Consider the following 18813-nt stretch of genomic DNA (forward strand, 5'->3'; position numbering starts at 1 on the left):
TTTCTCAAAGGTGTAACCCTTTGAGAAATTTCAAAAAATGTCGGAATTTTAAAAACATCAAAAAACGTCGGAAATCGCCCAAAACGACAAATTTCGACATTTTAAAAAATCAAAAAACGTCGGAAATCGTCCAAAACGACAAATTTCGACATTTTTTGAAATTTCTCAAAGGGGTAACCCTTTGAGAAATTTCAAAAAATGTCGAAATTTTAAAAAAAACAAAAAACGTCGGAAATCGTCCAAAACGACAAATTTCGACATTTTAAAAAATCAAAAAACGTCAAAAAATCGTCCAAAACGACAAATTTCGACATTTTTTGAAATTTCTCAAAGGGGTACCCCTTTGAGAAATTTCAAAAAATGTCGAAATTTTAAAAAAATCAAAAACACGTCGGAAATCGTCCAAAACGACAAATTTCGACATTTTTTGAAATTTTTCAAAGGGGTACCCCTCTGAGAAATTTCAAAAAATGTCGAAATTTTAAAAAAATCAAAAAACGTCGGAAATCGTCCAAAACGACAAATTTCGACATTTTAAAAAATCAAAAAACGTCAAAAAATCGTCCAAAACGACAAATTTCGACATTTTTTGAAATTTCTCAAAGGGGTAACCCTTTGAGAAATTTCAAAAAATGTCGAAATTTTAAAAAAATCAAAAACACGTCGGAAATCGTCCAAAACGACAAATTTCGACATTTCTTGAAATTTCTCAAAGCGGTACCCCTCTGAAAAATTTCAAAAAATGTCGAAATTTTAAAAAAATCAAAAAACGTCGGAAATCTTCCAAAACGACAAATTTCGACATTTCTTGAAATTTCTCAAAGGGGTAACCCTTTGAGAAATTTCAAAAAATGTCGAAATTTTAAAAACATCAAAAAACGTCGGAAATCGCCCAAAACGACAAATTTCGACATTTTAAAAAAATCAAAAAACGTCGGAAATCGTCCAAAACGACAAATTTCGACATTTTTTGAAATTTCTCAAAGGGGTAACCCTTTGAGAAATTTCAAAAAATGTCGAAATTTTAAAAAAATCAAAAAACGTCGGAAATCGTCCAAAACGACAAATTTCGACATTTTAAAAAATCAAAAAACGTCAAAAAATCGTCCAAAACGACAAATTTCGACATTTTTTGAAATTTCTCAAAGGGGTACCCCTCTGAGAAATTTCAAAAAATGTCGAAATTTTAAAAAAATCAAAAAACGTCGGAAACCTTCCGAAACGACAAATTTCGACATTTTTTGAAATTTCTCAAAGGGGTAACCCTTTGAGAAATTTCAAAAATGTCGAAATTTTAAAAAAATCAAAAAACGTCGGAAATCGTCCAAAACGACAAATTTCGACATTTTAAAAAATCAAAAAATGTCGGAAATCGTCCAAAACGACAAATATCGACATTTTAAAAAATCAAAAAACGTCAAAAAATCGTCCAAAACGACAAATTTCGACATTTTTTGAAATTTCTCAAAGGGGTACCCCTTTGAGAAATTTCAAAAAATGTCGAAATTTTAAAAAAATCAAAAACACGTCGGAAATCGTCGAAAAAAGACAAATTTCGACATTTTTTGAAATTTCTCAAAGGGGTACCCCTCTGAGAAATTTCAAAAAATGTCGAAATTTTAAAAAAATCAAAAAACGTCGGAAATCGTCCAAAACGACAAATTTCGACATTTTAAAAAATCAAAAAACGTCAAAAAATCGTCCAAAACGACAAATTTCGACATTTTTTGAAATTTCTCAAAGGGGTAACCCTTTGAGAAATTTCAAAAAATGTCGAAATTTTAAAAAAATTAAAAACACGTCGGAAATCGTCCAAAACGACAAATTTCGACATTTTTTGAAATTTCTTAAAAGGGGTAACCCTTTGAGAAATTTCAAAAAATGTCGAAATTTTAAAAAAATCAAAAATCGTCGGAAATCGTCCAAAACGACAAATTTTGACATTTTAAATATCAAAAAACGTCAAAAAATCGTCAAAAACGACAAATTTCGACATTTTTTGAAATTTCTCAAAGGGGAACCCCTTTGAGAAATTTCAAAAAAATGTCGAAATTTTAAAAAAATCAAAAACACGTCGGAAATCGTCAAAAACGAAAAATTTCGACATTTTTTGAAATTTTTCAAAGGGGTACCCCTCTGAGAAATTTCAAAAAATGTCGAAATTTTAAAAAAATCAAAAAACGTCGGAAATCGTCCAAAACGACAAATTTCGACATTTTAAAAAATCAAAAAACGTCAAAAAATCGTCCAAAACGACAAATTTCGACATTTTTTGAAATTTCTCCAAGGGGTAACCCTTTGAGAAATTTCAAAAAATGTCGAAATTTTTAAAAAATCAAAAACACGTCGGAAATCGTACAAAACGACAAATTTCGACACTTTTTGAAATTTCTCAAAGGGGTAACCCTTTGAGAAATTTCAAAAAATGTCGAAATTTTAAAAACATCAAAAAACGTCGGAAATCGCCCAAAACGACAAAATTCGACATTTTAAAAAATCAAAAAAAGTCGGAAATCGTCCAAAACGACAAATTTCGACATTTTTTGAAATTTCTCAAAGGGGTAACCCTTTGAGAAATTTCAAAAAATGTCGAAATTTTAAAAAAATCAAAAAACGTCGGAAATCGTCCAAAACGACAAATTTCGACATTTTAAAAAATCAAAAAACGTCAAAAAATCGTCCAAAACGACAAATTTCGACATTTTTTGAAATTTCTCAAAGGTGTAACCCTTTGAGAAATTTCAAAAAATGTCGAAATTTTAAAAAAATCAAAAAACGTCGGAAATCGTCCAAAACGACAAATTTCGACATTTTAAAAAATCAAAAAACGTCAAAAAATCGTCCAAAACGACAAATTTCGACATTTTTTGAAATTTCTCAAAGGGGTAACCCTTTGAGAAATTTCAAAAAAAGTCGAAATTTTAAAAAAATTAAAAACACGTCGGAAATCGTCCAAAACGACAAATTTCGACATTTTTTGAAATTTCTTAAAAGGGGTAACCCTTTGAGAAATTTCAAAATATGTCGAAATTTTAAAAAAATCAAAAATCGTCGGAAATCGTCCAAAACGACAAATTTCGACATTTTAAAAAATCAAAAAACGTCAAAAAATCGTCCAAAACGACAAATTTCGACATTTTTTGAAATTCCTCAAAGGGGTAACCCTTTGAGAAATTTCAAAAAATGTCGAAATTTTAAAAAAAATCAAAAACACGTCGGAAATCGTCCAAAACGACAAATTTCGACATTTTTTGAAATTTCTCAAAGCGGTACCCCTCTGAAAAATTTCAAAAAATGTCGAAATTTTAAAAAAATCAAAAAACGTCGGAAATCTTCCAAAACGACAAATTTCGACATTTTTTGAAATTTCTCAAAGGGGTAACCCTTTGAGAAATTTCAAAAAATGTCGGAATTTTAAAAACATCAAAAAACGTCGGAAATCGCCCAAAACGACAAATTTCGACATTTTAAAAAATCAAAAAACGTCGGAAATCGTCCAAAACGACAAATTTCGACATTTTTTGAAATTTCTCAAAGGGGTAACCCTTTGAGAAATTTCAAAAAATGTCGAAATTTTAAAAAAAAACAAAAAACGTCGGAAATCGTCCAAAACGACAAATTTCGACATTTTAAAAAATCAAAAAACGTCAAAAAATCGTCCAAAACGACAAATTTCGACATTTTTTGAAATTTCTCAAAGGGGTACCCCTTTGAGAAATTTCAAAAAATGTCGAAATTTTAAAAAAATCAAAAACACGTCGGAAATCGTCCAAAACGACAAATTTCGACATTTTTTGAAATTTTTCAAAGGGGTACCCCTCTGAGAAATTTCAAAAAATGTCGAAATTTTAAAAAATCAAAAAACGTCGGAAATCGTCCAAAACGACAAATTTCGACATTTTAAAAAATCAAAAAACGTCAAAAAATCGTCCAAAACGACAAATTTCGACATTTTTTGAAATTTCTCAAAGGGGTAACCCTTTGAGAAATTTCAAAAAATGTCGAAATTTTAAAAAAAATCAAAAACACGTCGGAAATCGTCCAAAACGACAAATTTCGACATTTCTTGAAATTTCTCAAAGCGGTACCCCTCTGAAAAATTTCAAAAAATGTCGAAATTTTAAAAAAATCAAAAAACGTCGGAAATCTTCCAAAACGACAAATTTCGACATTTCTTGAAATTTCTCAAAGGGGTAACCCTTTGAGAAATTTCAAAAAATGTCGAAATTTTAAAAACATCAAAAAACGTCGGAAATCGCCCAAAACGACAAATTTCGACATTTTAAAAAATCAAAAAACGTCGGAAATCGTCCAAAACGACAAATTTCGACATTTTTTGAAATTTCTCAAAGGGGTAACCCTTTGAGAAATTTCAAAAAATGTCGAAATTTTAAAAAAATCAAAAAACGTCGGAAATCGTCCAAAACGACAAATTTCGACATTTTAAAAAATCAAAAAACGTCAAAAAATCGTCCAAAACGACAAATTTCGACATTTTTTGAAATTTCTCAAAGGGGTACCCCTCTGAGAAATTTCAAAAAATGTCGAAATTTTAAAAAAATCAAAAAACGTCGGAAACCTTCCGAAACGACAAATTTCGACATTTTTTGAAATTTCTCAAAGGGGTAACCCTTTGAGAAATTTCAAAAATGTCGAAATTTTAAAAAAATCAAAAAACGTCGGAAATCGTCCAAAACGACAAATTTCGACATTTTAAAAAATCAAAAAACGTCGGAAATCGTCCAAAACGACAAATATCGACATTTTAAAAAATCAAAAAACGTCAAAAAATCGTCCAAAACGACAAATTTCGACATTTTTTGAAATTTCTCAAAGGGGTACCCCTTTGAGAAATTTCAAAAAATGTCGAAATTTTAAAAAAATCAAAAACACGTCGGAAATCGTCCAAAACGACAAATTTCGACATTTTTTGAAATTTCTCAAAGGGGTACCCCTCTGAGAAATTTCAAAAAATGTCGAAATTTTAAAAAAATCAAAAAACGTCGGAAACCTTCCGAAACGACAAATTTCGACATTTTTTGAAATTTCTCAAAGGGGTAACCCTTTGAGAAATTTCAAAAATGTCGAAATTTTAAAAAAATCAAAAAACGTCGGAAATCGTCCAAAACGACAAATTTCGACATTTTAAAAAATCAAAAAACGTCGGAAATCGTCCAAAACGACAAATATCGACATTTTAAAAAATCAAAAAACGTCAAAAAATCGTCCAAAACGACAAATTTCGACATTTTTTGAAATTTCTCAAAGGGGTACCCCTTTGAGAAATTTCAAAAAATGTCGAAATTTTAAAAAAATCAAAAACACGTCGGAAATCGTCCAAAACGACAAATTTCGACATTTTTTGAAATTTCTCAAAGGGGTACCCCTCTGAGAAATTTCAAAAAATGTCGAAATTTTAAAAAAATCAAAAACGTCGGAAATCGTCCAAAACGACAAATTTCGACATTTTAAAAAATCAAAAAACGTCAAAAAATCGTCCAAAACGACAAATTTCGACATTTTTTGAAATTTCTCAAAGGGGTAACCCTTTGAGAAATTTCAAAAAATGTCGAAATTTTAAAAAAATTAAAAACACGTCGGAAATCGTCCAAAACGACAAATTTCGACATTTTTTGAAATTTCTTAAAAGGGGTAACCCTTTGAGAAATTTCAAAAAATGTCGAAATTTTAAAAAAATCAAAAATCGTCGGAAATCGTCCAAAACGACAAATTTTGACATTTTAAATATCAAAAAACGTCAAAAAATCGTCAAAAACGACAAATTTCGACATTTTTTGAAATTTCTCAAAGGGGTACCCCTTTGAGAAATTTCAAAAAAATGTCGAAATTTTAAAAAAATCAAAAACACGTCGGAAATCGTCAAAAACGAAAAATTTCGACATTTTTTGAAATTTTTCAAAGGGGTACCCCTCTGAGAAATTTCAAAAAATGTCGAAATTTTAAAAAAATCAAAAAACGTCGGAAATCGTCCAAAACGACAAATTTCGACATTTTAAAAAATCAAAAAACGTCAAAAAATCGTCCAAAACGACAAATTTCGACATTTTTTGAAATTTCTCCAAGGGGTAACCCTTTGAGAAATTTCAAAAAATGTCGAAATTTTTAAAAAATCAAAAACACGTCGGAAATCATACAAAACGACAAATTTCGACACTTTTTGAAATTTCTCAAAGGGGTAACCCTTTGAGAAATTTCAAAAAATGTCGAAATTTTAAAAACATCAAAAAACGTCGGAAATCGCCCAAAACGACAAAATTCGACATTTTAAAAAATCAAAAAAAGTCGGAAATCGTCCAAAACGACAAATTTCGACATTTTTTGAAATTTCTCAAAGGGGTAACCCTTTGAGAAATTTCAAAAAATGTCGAAATTTTAAAAAAATCAAAAAACGTCGGAAATCGTCCAAAACGACAAATTTCGACATTTTAAAAAATCGAAAAACGTCAAAAAATCGTCCAAAACGACAAATTTCGACATTTTTTGAAATTTCTCAAAGGGGTACCCCTTTGAGAAATTTCAAACAATGTCGAAATTTTAAAAAAATCAAAAACACGTCGGAAATCGTTCAAAACGACAAATTTCGACATTTTTTGAAATTTCTCATAGGGGTACCCCTCTGAGAAATTTCAAAAAATGTCGAAATTTTAAAAAAAATCAAAAAACTTCGGAAATCTTCCAAAACGACAAATTTCGACATTTTTTGAAATTTCTCAAAGGGGTAACCCTTTGAGAAATTTCAAAAATGTCGAAATTTTAAAAAAATCAAAAAACGTCGGAAATCGTCCAAAACGACAAATTTCGACATTTTAAAAAATCAAAAAATGTCGGAAATCGTCCAAAACGACAAATTTCGACATTTTTTGAAATATCTCAAAGGGGTAACTTTTTGAGAAATTTCAAAAATGTCGAAATTTTAAAAAAATCAAAAAACGTCGGAAATCGTCCAAAACGACAAATTTCGACATTTTAAAAAATCAAAAAACGTCAAAAGATCGTCCAAAACGACAAATTTCGACATTTTTTGAAATTTCTCAAAGGGGTAACTCTTTGAGAAATTTCAAAAAATGTCGAAATTTTAAAAAAATCAAAAACACGTCGGAAATCGTACAAAACGACAAATTTCGACACTTTTTGAAATTTCTCAAAGGGGTAACCCTTTGAGAAATTTCAAAAAATGTCGAAATTTTAAAAAAATCAAAAAACGTCGGAAATCGTTCAAATCGACTAATTTCGACATTTTAAAAAATCAAAAAACGTCAAAAAATCGTCCAAAACGACAAATTTCGACACTTTTTGAAATTTCTCAAAGGGGTACCCCTGTGAGAAATTTCAAAAAATGTCGAAATTTTAAAAAAATCAAAAAACGTCGGAAATCTTCCAAAACGACAAATTTTGACATTTTTTGAAATTTCTCAAAGAGGTAAACCTTTGAGAAATTTCAAAAAATGTCGAAATTTTAAAAAAATCAAAAAACGTCGGAAATCGTCCAAAACGACAAATTTTGACATTTTTTTAACATTTTTTTTTTTTACCCCTTTGAGAAATTTCAAAAAATGTCGAAATTTTAAAAAATCAAAAAACGTCGGAAATCGTCCAAAACGACAAATTTCGACATTTTAAAAAATCAAAAAACGTCAAAAAATCGTCCAAAACGACAAATTTCGACATTTCTTGAAATTTCTCAAAGGGGTACCTCTTTGAGAAATTTCAAAAAATGTCGAAATTTAAAAAATCAAAAACACGTCGGAAATCGTCCAAAACGACAAATTTGGACATTTTTTGAAATTTCTCAATGGGGTACCCCTCTGAGAAATTTCAAAAAATGTCGAAATTTTAAAAAATCAAAAACGTCGGAAAACTTCCAAAACGACAAATTTCGACATTTTTTGAAATTTCTCAAAGGGGTAACCCTTTGAGAAATTTCAAAAAATGTCGAAATTTTAAAAACATCAAAAAACGTCGGAAATCGTCCAAAACGACAAATTTCGACATTTTAAAAAATCATAAAACGTCGGAAATCGTCCAAAACGACAAATTTCGACATTTTTTGAAATTTCTCAAAGGGGTAACCCTTTGAGAAATTTCAAAAAATGTCGAAATTTTAAAAAATCAAAAAACGTCGGAAATCGTCCAAAACGACAAATTTCAACATTTTAAAAAATCAAAAAACGTCAAAAAATCGTCCAAAACGACAAATTTCGACATTTTTTGAAATTTCTCAAAGGGGTACCCCTTTGAGAAATTTCAAAAAATGTCGAAATTTTAAAAAAATCAAAAACACGTCGGAAATCGTCCAAAACGACAAATTTCAAAAAATGTCGAAATTTTAAAAAAATCAAAAACACGTCGGAAATCGTCCAAAACGACAAATTTCGACATTTTTTGAAATTTTTCAAAGGGTTACCCCTCTGAGAAATTTCAAAAAATGTCGAAATTTTAAAAAAATCAAAAAACGTCGGAAATCGTCCAAAACGACAAATTTCGACATTTTAAAAAAACCAAAAAACGTTTAAAAATCGTCCAAAACGACAAATTTCGACATTTTTTCAAATTTCTCAAAGGGGTAACCCTTTGAGAAATTTAAAAAAATGTCGAAATTTTAAAAAAATCAAAAACACGTCTGAAATCGTCGAAAACGACAAATTTCGACACTTTTTGAAATTTTAAAAAAATCAAAAAACGTCGGAAATCGTTCAAAACGACAAATTTCGACATTTTAAAAAATCAAAAAACATCAAAAAATCGTCCAAAACGACAAATTTCGACATTTTAAAAAATCAAAAAACGTCAAAAAATCGTCCAAAACGACAAATTTCGACATTTTTTGAAATTTCTCAAAGGGGTAACCCTTTGAGAAATTTCAAAAAATGTCGAAATTTTAAAAAAATCAAAAAACGTCGGAAATCGTCCAAAACGACAAATTTCGACATTTTTTTAAATTTCTCAAAGGGGATCCCCTTTGAGAAATTTTATATTAGGTTACAGACACACGACGTTGGGCGTTCTTTACATAGAACTCAGAAGAGTCTTTGAACATCTGAAACTCATTTCAAAATGGTTTCGATAACTTATTCCAATTTGTCTTATAAGTTATAATCCGGGTGTCAGTAACATTACACAGGTGGTTAATATTGTTACCACTGGATTTTGAGAGGACATGGATACTCCTATGATGGAAAAATTGTAGCGTGACAAAAACAGTTTTCGAAGTTGCGGATATTTTTAATTTTATCTGTCGTATACCATTCTTGCTTCAATTACATACCAGGAGCACTGAACGGAATTAGTTTGAATTTCGGACTTAATGTGGCATGAGTGTTCTATATGAGTTCGCCATCTCTTAACAATAGCTGTACTGTTTGAAAGTTAGGCTCACTGAAGTTTCACACTATATAGTTCTGGTATGCTCTGCGGCTCGTATTATCTGTGCTATATAGTTGGCCTGCATGTAGATGAAATTGCTGGTGGAGGTATGAACCAAGGCGAGTAGAAGGTGATTTTTCGTTTTTGGGGTAAGTGGTTTAATCAGTTTGCTCTCATTGTTTTAAGAGTGGCTGGTATTAGTGGTGCTTGTGTGAGCAAGTGATTTTATCCAACAGACTAACATTTACATTATCACACTTCATTACTTACTAATAAAACGTTTAGCCAGCACTAAAAGAATATCTCCTATGTCACTCCTACTCCATAGAAGAATTAACCTCAACGAAATATTCTGAGCAATTTAATCAATGTGCCGCAAGGTTTACAGTTAAAAATTCTGAGCATGTATAAATAAATGTGATGATTTTTGAGAATTTTATAACATATGAAACATATTCATAAACATAACATAAGTTGACTAAATATTTGGTGAAAAATAATGTGACAACAGTAATAAAAATATCTATTGATAATTAATAATATTTCATTGCCTTGCAGCATTGAAATCTTATATTTTTATCTCCGTCTGTGAAAAATTGTCACTCATGAGGTGCATTGTTTGATTCCAGTTTTAATACTTTTTACACCAAGTCTAATAGACATTTTTATTTGTTGCAGGATCTTCTAAATGGGTTGAGAGTGTGGAATAAATTTTAAGAAACCTGTGAGCCTCTAGCAATAGTGTACTACCTGAACAATTACATCGCTTGTCATCAATAGGTATACTTTGCATATGTTGATATGAGAACCATGCTGTGAAGTTGGTTTCTTATTTCTCCCATCTGTCTTATGGAGTTTTCTGTTGAAACAAAGGGGTAATGGAGAAAACAGAAACAATTAAAACCATATAACTTATGCAAAGCATTAAGTATTTCTTTTAATTTATTTTGCATTTGAGAATATTAGTGAGAGTAGGTTCTGGCATCAGTTGGTAGTTGTGCTAAATATGTACAGATTTTTAGCACTGGAAATTATAAATCACCAATGTTATAAACAGAAAAAATATTTTTTTCCAAATTTAACTCACAGTGGAAAGTGTTAATGAAACTATGTGACAAATACGAACTGTATGTGACATGTATGTTGATGTTTCTTTCTTTTTTCAGATTCTAGTCCAGTTTCTGTGACCAAGACTTGTATAATTTAGAAGACTGATTACAATAGACACACATATACATATATTCTTTTCAGAATGGTGAATCTAAAAGTCAATTTGGACTTCCTGCCATTGAAAGGTCAATACTTCTTGTGGAATGCTGGTGAGTGCTTCAAGTCCACAATAATGAAATTTCTCTGGACAAAGTGATTGGTAATCATTAATTTAAGATAGCTTTATAATCTCATTAATAAATTGTGTTTGTTAGCATACTGTAAATTGAGTTTGAGTATGTTCTGGGCTACTCAGTATGATGATACATATGCTTTCCATTCCAGGCACAGCACCGGTTGTTCCATTCTTGCCAATCTATGCTCGTCAGCTGGGTTTTTCGAGCACAATTGTGGGTATGATCTACACAGTACTTCCAATCACAGGAATGTTGGCTAAGCCAGTATTTGGTGCAATAGCTGATCATTATCGGCTTCAAAAGACCCTCTTTCTGGCATTCCAGATCATTACAGCAATTAGCTTCTTTGTGATTCAATATATACCAGAGATTCAAACTGAGACTACATCCTCTCAGGCCATGTTGGACTGTGATGCTCTTACTTACTTCAAGATATGTAGTAATGATACAAACAACTGCGCTGCAGCTCGCTTAATGGCTGAAACATCAAACAATGGTACTATATTATGTGAGGTCAGTATTTTGTATAAAACACTTGCATTGTATTGGCATGAAAAGTAATATCTTATTGATAATCTGACCGGGGAGGTAGATGCAGCAATGACACACTGTGATGTTTGATAATTGAATAACTAGACTGATATGTAAGTAAAGAATTGCCAACATTTTCAGTGCTCCATACTCATCTGTCATCATTCTCATAATGAGGGGCTCATACACAAAGACCCATTTGACACTGCAAATTCAAGACATTCTGTCGTCATATTTTTTCATTAAAAACTTTTCATTTGTAGTACATTTTCTTGAGAATGTAAAAAAAGTTATCAAAGACTGAAATAAACTGAAACTTGCTAGTACATTGAGATATGTGGCTTTTGTGGTGATGACTCTGAAGTTTTATTGGGTGAGGTAGTGTATGACTATGTTTTGTTACAGTTGGAATGTGCAGCAGATGCTGGGTTCACAAAGGAAGTCTGTGAAGTCTGGAATGTTTCACAGTATTGTAATTTGATGAATGACATTAACTTGCTGCAGTTTGATGCTGAAGTACCCTTGAGCCATACCTTACAGACATCATCAGAGGTATTTATACACACTTAAGCTTGTCAGGTGCTGTTAAAGTGAGATTCATTGATAATGTCTATGGTTGGTTACATGTTATGGGGTCATTGACATGTTCATCCAGATCACAGATTTATAGGACTTTTTTTGTTTACCAGCAGACTGGTTCATGCCTGCATTTCAGAGTGCATCGTGCATTCATTGGATCTTCATTTCATGTACCTTACTGCAGGAACCTAACTACAACACCATGCAGAGTTCAGTGCAGAGATCCTGCTGTCAATGAGGTGATCCATTTTTTTATGAATTGGTTTATGATTGACTTGGGTAATGCAAGCCAGTGGCTTAAAAGTTGCCTGGTAACAATATGAAATAAAAAGGATATGTTATTTGACAGTGCCCACAAGTGTACTTTGATATTACCTGGAACAGACACCATCCTGCATTATTAGTCTTACTTGCTATGCCAGCACAAGGTATTAGTGATTTCTATGGGTTGATATACAGTATGCTGATCTGTTTGACATTATAGTCAATTTAATTGAAGTGTAGCTTGGATTTATCTTTGCTGACATGTAGGTGTTCAGGGAGCCTGCTGTGAATGATGTGAACGTTGCAGATTTCTACCAGTTTTGGCTCTTCTTTCTCCTCATGGTTTTCAGCTGGGTCAGCATGGCTGTTGTTGTGTGTGTGGGTGATGCAATTTGTTTTGAGATGTTGGGTAAGTTGGCAGGTCTGTATACAAACATTTGTATGCTTTGTAATGAGCATTGATACTGAGGAAAATGGCAGTGAAATCACTGCTTTATTGACAAAAGAAGGGTCTGAAGATTCATTTATAGGACCATGTATGAACTTGCAACATCCCAAGTAGTTAAGTAAACAAGCCTTTTGGCCCTGAACAGATAACACTCTGAACACAGAGAGACTATAACTGCAGAAACATTTGAAGAGTTTCATTCAAGGTCCTTCATAGAACATGAGTAGGGGACTATTATAAATATATATGAACCAGTTGAGACTTGTGCCAGAATTAACAGACATCGTTGCCTAAATTGACATCCAGAATGGGGTTAATACAGGGAGATTTTTTGGCAGCTGTGCCTGGGTATGACCTATCTGCTTTACATGATTGTTACATTGGTTGCTGCTTTCCTTTATGGTCAGCTAAGATCTTATAGAAAATCTTGTTTGTTGTAGGTGTTTGAACAAGGGAGTAAACTGCTTCACATACTATAGAATTGTGAAGCCCATGTGGGATTCAGACACATACATTTAAGATTTCACTTTTTGGGATTCTTAAATTTCCAATATGCTGTCACCTGCATTTATTCAGATGCATATTGTTGGTACTCTACAATTTCTTGACAGTTGGTAGTTATACTAATGTCAGTTGATGTTGCTAATAATAAAGACTATCAATGTAGTTATATTATGAATGCTTAGCCAAGTTGTTTTTTTGTTTCAGGAGACCAGTCTTCTCGTTATGGACACCAGCGACTCTGGGGTGCTGTTGGGTGGGGAATATTTGCTATAATCTCAGGCTTTCTTGTAGATGAATTGAGCAAGGGGCGTGCTCAAAAGGACTACACAGTTGTCTTCTATCTAATGCTCTTCATGTTGATACTTGATGTTATTGTGTCCTCAAGACTTAAGGTTAGTGAGTGGCAAATTTTAGGATTAAATTATGTCTGTGAAATGCCTCCAGTTACCAAATGTTAATACTTCTGCTTCATATATGAGAGGTCCTGGATTTAAACCTAGGCCCAGAGATTGGTTCTCCTGACTGATATTTTTCTTGGTGTTGTGCAGTCCCTCCTGGTAAACTGTGGTGTTACTTAAACATGCACATGACCACTTCTCTACAATTAAAATCAGGTAAGCTTGTCATTTGACATTGACATTTGATAACAGTTTTGAAGTTGTGAAGTTCCTTATTATTTATCTTTCAGTTACTCCCCCCGATATTCTCCTCAGAACTTTGTTCTGAAACGTACCCAGTCTGTGTTCTTGTTCCACAGAGAAAAGTTTTCTCCTCATAAGCAACTGGTGAACCAGAACTGATACCCAGCTGCAATCACATACAGTACAGTGTTCTTTTTCTCTTGTGCAGCACAGCCAGACAAAATTATCGACCAGTATAGTGCGAGATGTGGGGAAGCTTCTTACTGAAATAAGAATTGTGATTTTTATGCTCTGGTGCGTAGCTGTTGGACTATCCACCGGTCTACAGTGGAACTTCCTTTTCTGGTAATGCGCTTTATCCCTGTGATGAATTAGATAGATTACTGAAGCAAACAATGAAATAAGCTGTTCACTTCAAAATATTTGCTACTATGAACAACATTTTCAGATATTTATTTATCTCAGGATAGAGATAAGTTGACCATGATTAGATAAGCATTATGCCATCTCAGAGTTTTGTGCATTCTAGACATCAAGAGAAATTGGAAAAAATTAAGCCTGTTAGGAAACCCCAGACGTTGTAGAATATAAGTTCAGAAGAATTAGGTACTCATGGCAATGAGAATGACCGTGTTTTTCTGGGTTTTGACACTGCATAGACTCTTGGGTAGATCTTTCTTTAGCTGTGAAGATGGAGACTGCATCTTTCTATGAAACACTGGTTTCTGCCTGTGAGTTTACATGACATCACAACCCAGAAGAAGTAGTGTAATAAACACAAAAAATAGATAGAAAAAATATGCTTTGTGATGCCTGTAACAAACTGATAATGAAAGGTGATGATGAGTTCTTCTAAACATTATTTCCACTAATAGCTTTACTTGAGCACATTCTACTAATAATGGAAACACTGAAGAGTGCATTTTCTCGGTTTAACACTAAATGGCATTTGTGTAGCAGTCATATAATCTTCAGCAGTGATGTATTTATACAGAATGCCTACATGTACTTATACCATTACCCACAATTTTAGTTTTGTTACATATTTTCCTTTCAGTACCCTGGATAACCAAGAGTTGAGTAAATTAATATATAAAGTAAAACATTTTTATCAATTCTCAGAGTAGTATGTGAAGTTACATCCACACATTATTTGCAGGCATCTGGAGGATCTGGCAACTACAGAAGGTTGTGACATGCTGCACTGGATGAAGACAATTGAAGGTCTTGTGATGGGTGTACAGTGTTTTGGTGGAGAACTGCCATTCCTCTTTCTGTCTGGTTAGTGTTTCTCCTGATTTCTCTGTCTTCATAAACTAAGAATAGATGGTTATAGGTGTGTACAGAAAATAGCATTTAGAACATCACCTGTTAGTTTCATCATGTCTTCCCGTCTGTCCACAATAAGCTAGCACCTAATTTTGAGTAAAACTAAGTCTAAAGCTCTTATTCCCATATGATCAAGGTTAATGACATGAGGGGAGGTTTTTTTAAACCTGGAAATGCTTTATGTTGTATGGGCTGTTTGTTAATAAGGTGATTTTTATTAGCACAAACTTATACCTGTACAGAAGTTTTCATTTATAGATAGTAATTGCTCTGAGTTACAGTAATATCTTATTTACCTCAGAATGGATGAATTGTGATGTAAGGTGTTAAAGGTAAATGAGTCACTGTAAACAACTGTGATGCCTGATTTTCACAACTTTTATCTCCATTGCAAAACTCATATTGGTTAATGTAATTTTCTCATTGCAGGTCGTATTCTTCGTAAAATTGGGCATGTACATGCCATGTCGCTTGTCCTCTTTGCATTTGGTATACGATTTATCATATACTCTATTCTCAAGAATCCCTGGTGGTGCCTTCCAGTGGAACTCTTTCAGGGATTCACATTCGGATTATTTTATGCGACAATGACATCATATGCCAGCGTAGTGGCTCCTCCTGGCACAGAGGCCACTGTTCAGGGAACTGTGGGGGCAGTGTTTGAAGGAGTTGGTAAGTACTGTGTTAGTATGTTAAAGTTTTATTTATAAAATCCATTTGTCTTTTCAGTTTCTTCAATCCAACAGGAAGACAAAACTGTCCCAGTTTTCTGTGTCTTGTCTGATTGCTACACAGTCATTGGTTCTTTTTAAAATGCATAAAATGATTATATGCATTACCTTGGTGCAAAATAATAGGCAAGATGTGTGATGTCACATTCTTTCATGCTTCTGGAACTTGTTTTCTTGCTATTTCCTTTCATATTCATCCCAGTTCACTCTTTGTAATCATGCTGTCATTTCTCATTTACTGATATATCCTGTGCACTTGACAAAGAACTGAAAATAAGCAAAAATAGAAATACAAATTGAAATACCATCATTTTTTATGTTTTCTAGGTGTGTCTGTAGGCAGTCTGCTAGGAGGTATACTGTATGACAAGTTTGATGGGGCAACAACATTCCAAATTTATGGTATAGTCTCACTGGGCTTGTTTGTTGTACATTTCCTGGTGCAGATCATCATAGGCAGGAAGAGACAAGGCAGTGAGCAGGCTAGAGGTAAGGATTAAACACTTTTGAAAAATAACACTTCCAGCTTCTCGGAAACTGACGTCAAATATCTCATACAGTTTTCCATAGGCAGAAAGACAAAGCATATTGAGAAAGTTAGAGATTTGAATTCAGCCCATACTGCCAGCTCCATTTGTGGATTTTGTGGACAGAATGCTAAGCCAACCTCACGATAAAAGTCTGGTAATAAACACTCATAATATAAATAGTGTGTTAATAAAATGCTTTTAAACCACTAAGCAGACTAGACATGTGTGGTAGCATGATATTAGAATGGATCTTAGAGAAGCAGGGTATGATGCTATGCTTTGCATTTGTCTTCTTCAGGATTGGGTCCAGTGACAGGCTTTCCTGAACACAGTGATGAACCTTCAGATTGCATAAAATAGGGAATTTCTTGACCAGCTGAGTAATGCCAGCTTTTGAATGAAGACTTGTGCCATATATATAGTGCAATTACATGTTCAGTTTTGTTGGGTATTTTACTGGATGCTTTGATTTAAAACTTGTTAAAAAAATGCTTAGTTTTTTGGATATCGTTTAACTTTCATATTCTATTTATAACTAGCATTCACTTTACTCTTTTCATTGTTCTCTTCTAGTTCTTTATTGTGGATCTTTAAAGTTTTACATCTAAATCTTCATGTTACCTTTTGCAAAATGTGTGTGCCTCAGGTGCTTAAAACTTTACATTGTCTTCAATCACTTCTTTGAAAAATACAGCACAGGGCCATTAGGCTTGAGGTGATGTTGTATTTTCACTGGAATAAATTTGAAATTCTTTATACTGTATTTAAACTTCATGCATTTTCATTAACTTGTACTTAGTTATGTTGTCCTGCATTGAGTATGTGGTTACAAGTGTTGCATGTATAAATAAAATGTAATGAATTTGGATCACCTTTTGTTTCATTGGGCATTCCTTTTGTTTTTGAGATAGGATAGTTCAGTCAGTGAGATTTCACCACAATGGCTCAACCAAATTTTCAAAATGTTAACACTTTTTACTATATTAAGAAACATTGAATATAATAAAAATATTCAGATGTTTCCAATAAAAAACAAAACATAAATAAAAAAAATTTGTTTGTTGTTTTTTGGCATGATTAAGTTTTTGAAAATTTAATTTTTTTAAAATGTTGGTCATCTGCATATGTACTTCATTAACCTAACCTAACCAAACCAAACAGCATAAACTAGTGGATTCACAAATTATGTTGATTTCCAAGCACTTGATAATGAAATGTGTGTATAGAAATTAAAATTTGGCATGGACCAAATGCAACAAATACAGACTCACAGATTTAACTTCTTCATCCTGTGATACTGAGACTGTAGCCTCAATTTGTGAAGTGTAATTATTATGACACTATTGCACATATCCTCTGCACATGCATATCGCTAACCTTACATAACCTATTCAAATATCAGTGAAATATATTTAATAAATTCTTCTCAGGCTACCAGCCATGTCAGGTGGTTTAATGGAGAAAACACCGTTTCATTTGTTAAACCACCTGACATGGCTGCTAGTCTGACAAGAATTCCTTATACATGGTCACTGTGAAAGCTTCAGATCATACAGTGAAGTATATTCATAAAACCATATGAAGATCAAAACAGTAAAAAAGACATTTTGTGAGAAAGAACTTTGTGATTAAATAATTTAAAAAATTAACCCATTCATGCTTATGAAGTATTGGCTGAGTGTGTTTAAGTGTCTTCTCTTATTTGTTCTGTATGATTCACTTTCAGATTCTGGTTCATCAGCACGGTATGCAGCTCCCAATGAAGCACTTGACATGATGGATGATATGCAGGAGCTGACACCATCATGAAAATGGTTTTATCTCTGCCTTTGGAATGTACTTGAGGTTAATAATTCAATGTAATATTGATATTATTATAACTCTTTGCATCTGACATCAGTTGCACTGAACTGCTTACAACAGGGTTTCTCGTCCTCTTACTCTTGCTGTTGAACTCTCGAATACTAGAAACCGGATGAATATTACTGGTATCAGTATTCAGAGCATCATGTTCATTCTGTAATGGTGGTCAGTATTAAGGCATTTCAAATTTGTTGTTTTTCTTGTACTAGATGTATATTATTTTATGATATAAATTTGGTTATACTTAAAATGCTTTTCTGTTTTGTCTGAAATTGGCTCCTGTCTTCTGTCCTTCATCTTTATCCCCAGAAATATCTACTTCTGCAGGTTGTCACACTTATAAACACATTTCCATTACCTGCTTTGTCTTAACCATAACCTTTAGCCTTGTAACTTATATTTTTCTCACATCTCTGGTCCCTGTCACTTGTTTACACATCTTCACTTTGATGCCTTTGTAATTTTATTTTTTATTGATATATTTGAAACTGTCCTGATCATTCCAGCCCTTTCCTTTGACATAAAATTATAAAACCATTATCACTGATGAAATATACAAACAAACAACTGTGTGAAGCTGATAGGAGTTGTTCTCCATTACAGTTCTCCTTTCCAGAAATCCCTGAAAAGTTACAGTAATGAAGAATTCATAAAATTGATGCA

At 32.6% G+C, this 18813-nt stretch overlaps 1 protein-coding gene across 5 annotated transcripts; it reads left to right on the forward strand.

Moving 5' to 3' along the window:
* The first annotated feature begins 9392 nt into the window (after positions 1–9392).
* Positions 9393–18400, forward strand: Sugb (Sugar baby transporter). Of its 5 annotated transcripts, none has more exons than XM_022074753.2 (13): positions 9393–9533; positions 10063–10259; positions 10551–10703; positions 10879–11243; positions 11667–11813; positions 11951–12079; positions 12372–12513; positions 13261–13448; positions 13906–14042; positions 14857–14978; positions 15456–15698; positions 16085–16246; positions 18014–18400. In XM_022074753.2, the coding sequence occupies exons 3-13, from the start codon at positions 10637–10639 to the stop codon at positions 18094–18096; spliced, it is 1785 nt and encodes a 594-aa protein (XP_021930445.2). In that variant the 5' UTR covers positions 9393–9533; positions 10063–10259; positions 10551–10636; the 3' UTR covers positions 18097–18400. The 5 variants fall into 5 exon arrangements, with proteins under 5 accessions (XP_021930445.2, XP_021930444.2, XP_021930446.2 ...); XM_022074752.2 differs by having other exon boundaries at positions 10063–10164; XM_022074754.2 differs by having other exon boundaries at positions 10063–10164; positions 10636–10703.
* The last annotated feature ends 413 nt before the right edge of the window (positions 18401–18813 follow it).

The sequence above is a fragment of the Zootermopsis nevadensis genome, unplaced genomic scaffold (genome assembly GCF_977971745.1).
Source record: "Zootermopsis nevadensis isolate Lab colony 2312 unplaced genomic scaffold, Znev_1.0 Znev_ptg000024l, whole genome shotgun sequence".
NCBI classification, from domain to species: domain Eukaryota; kingdom Metazoa; phylum Arthropoda; class Insecta; order Blattodea; family Termopsidae; genus Zootermopsis; species Zootermopsis nevadensis.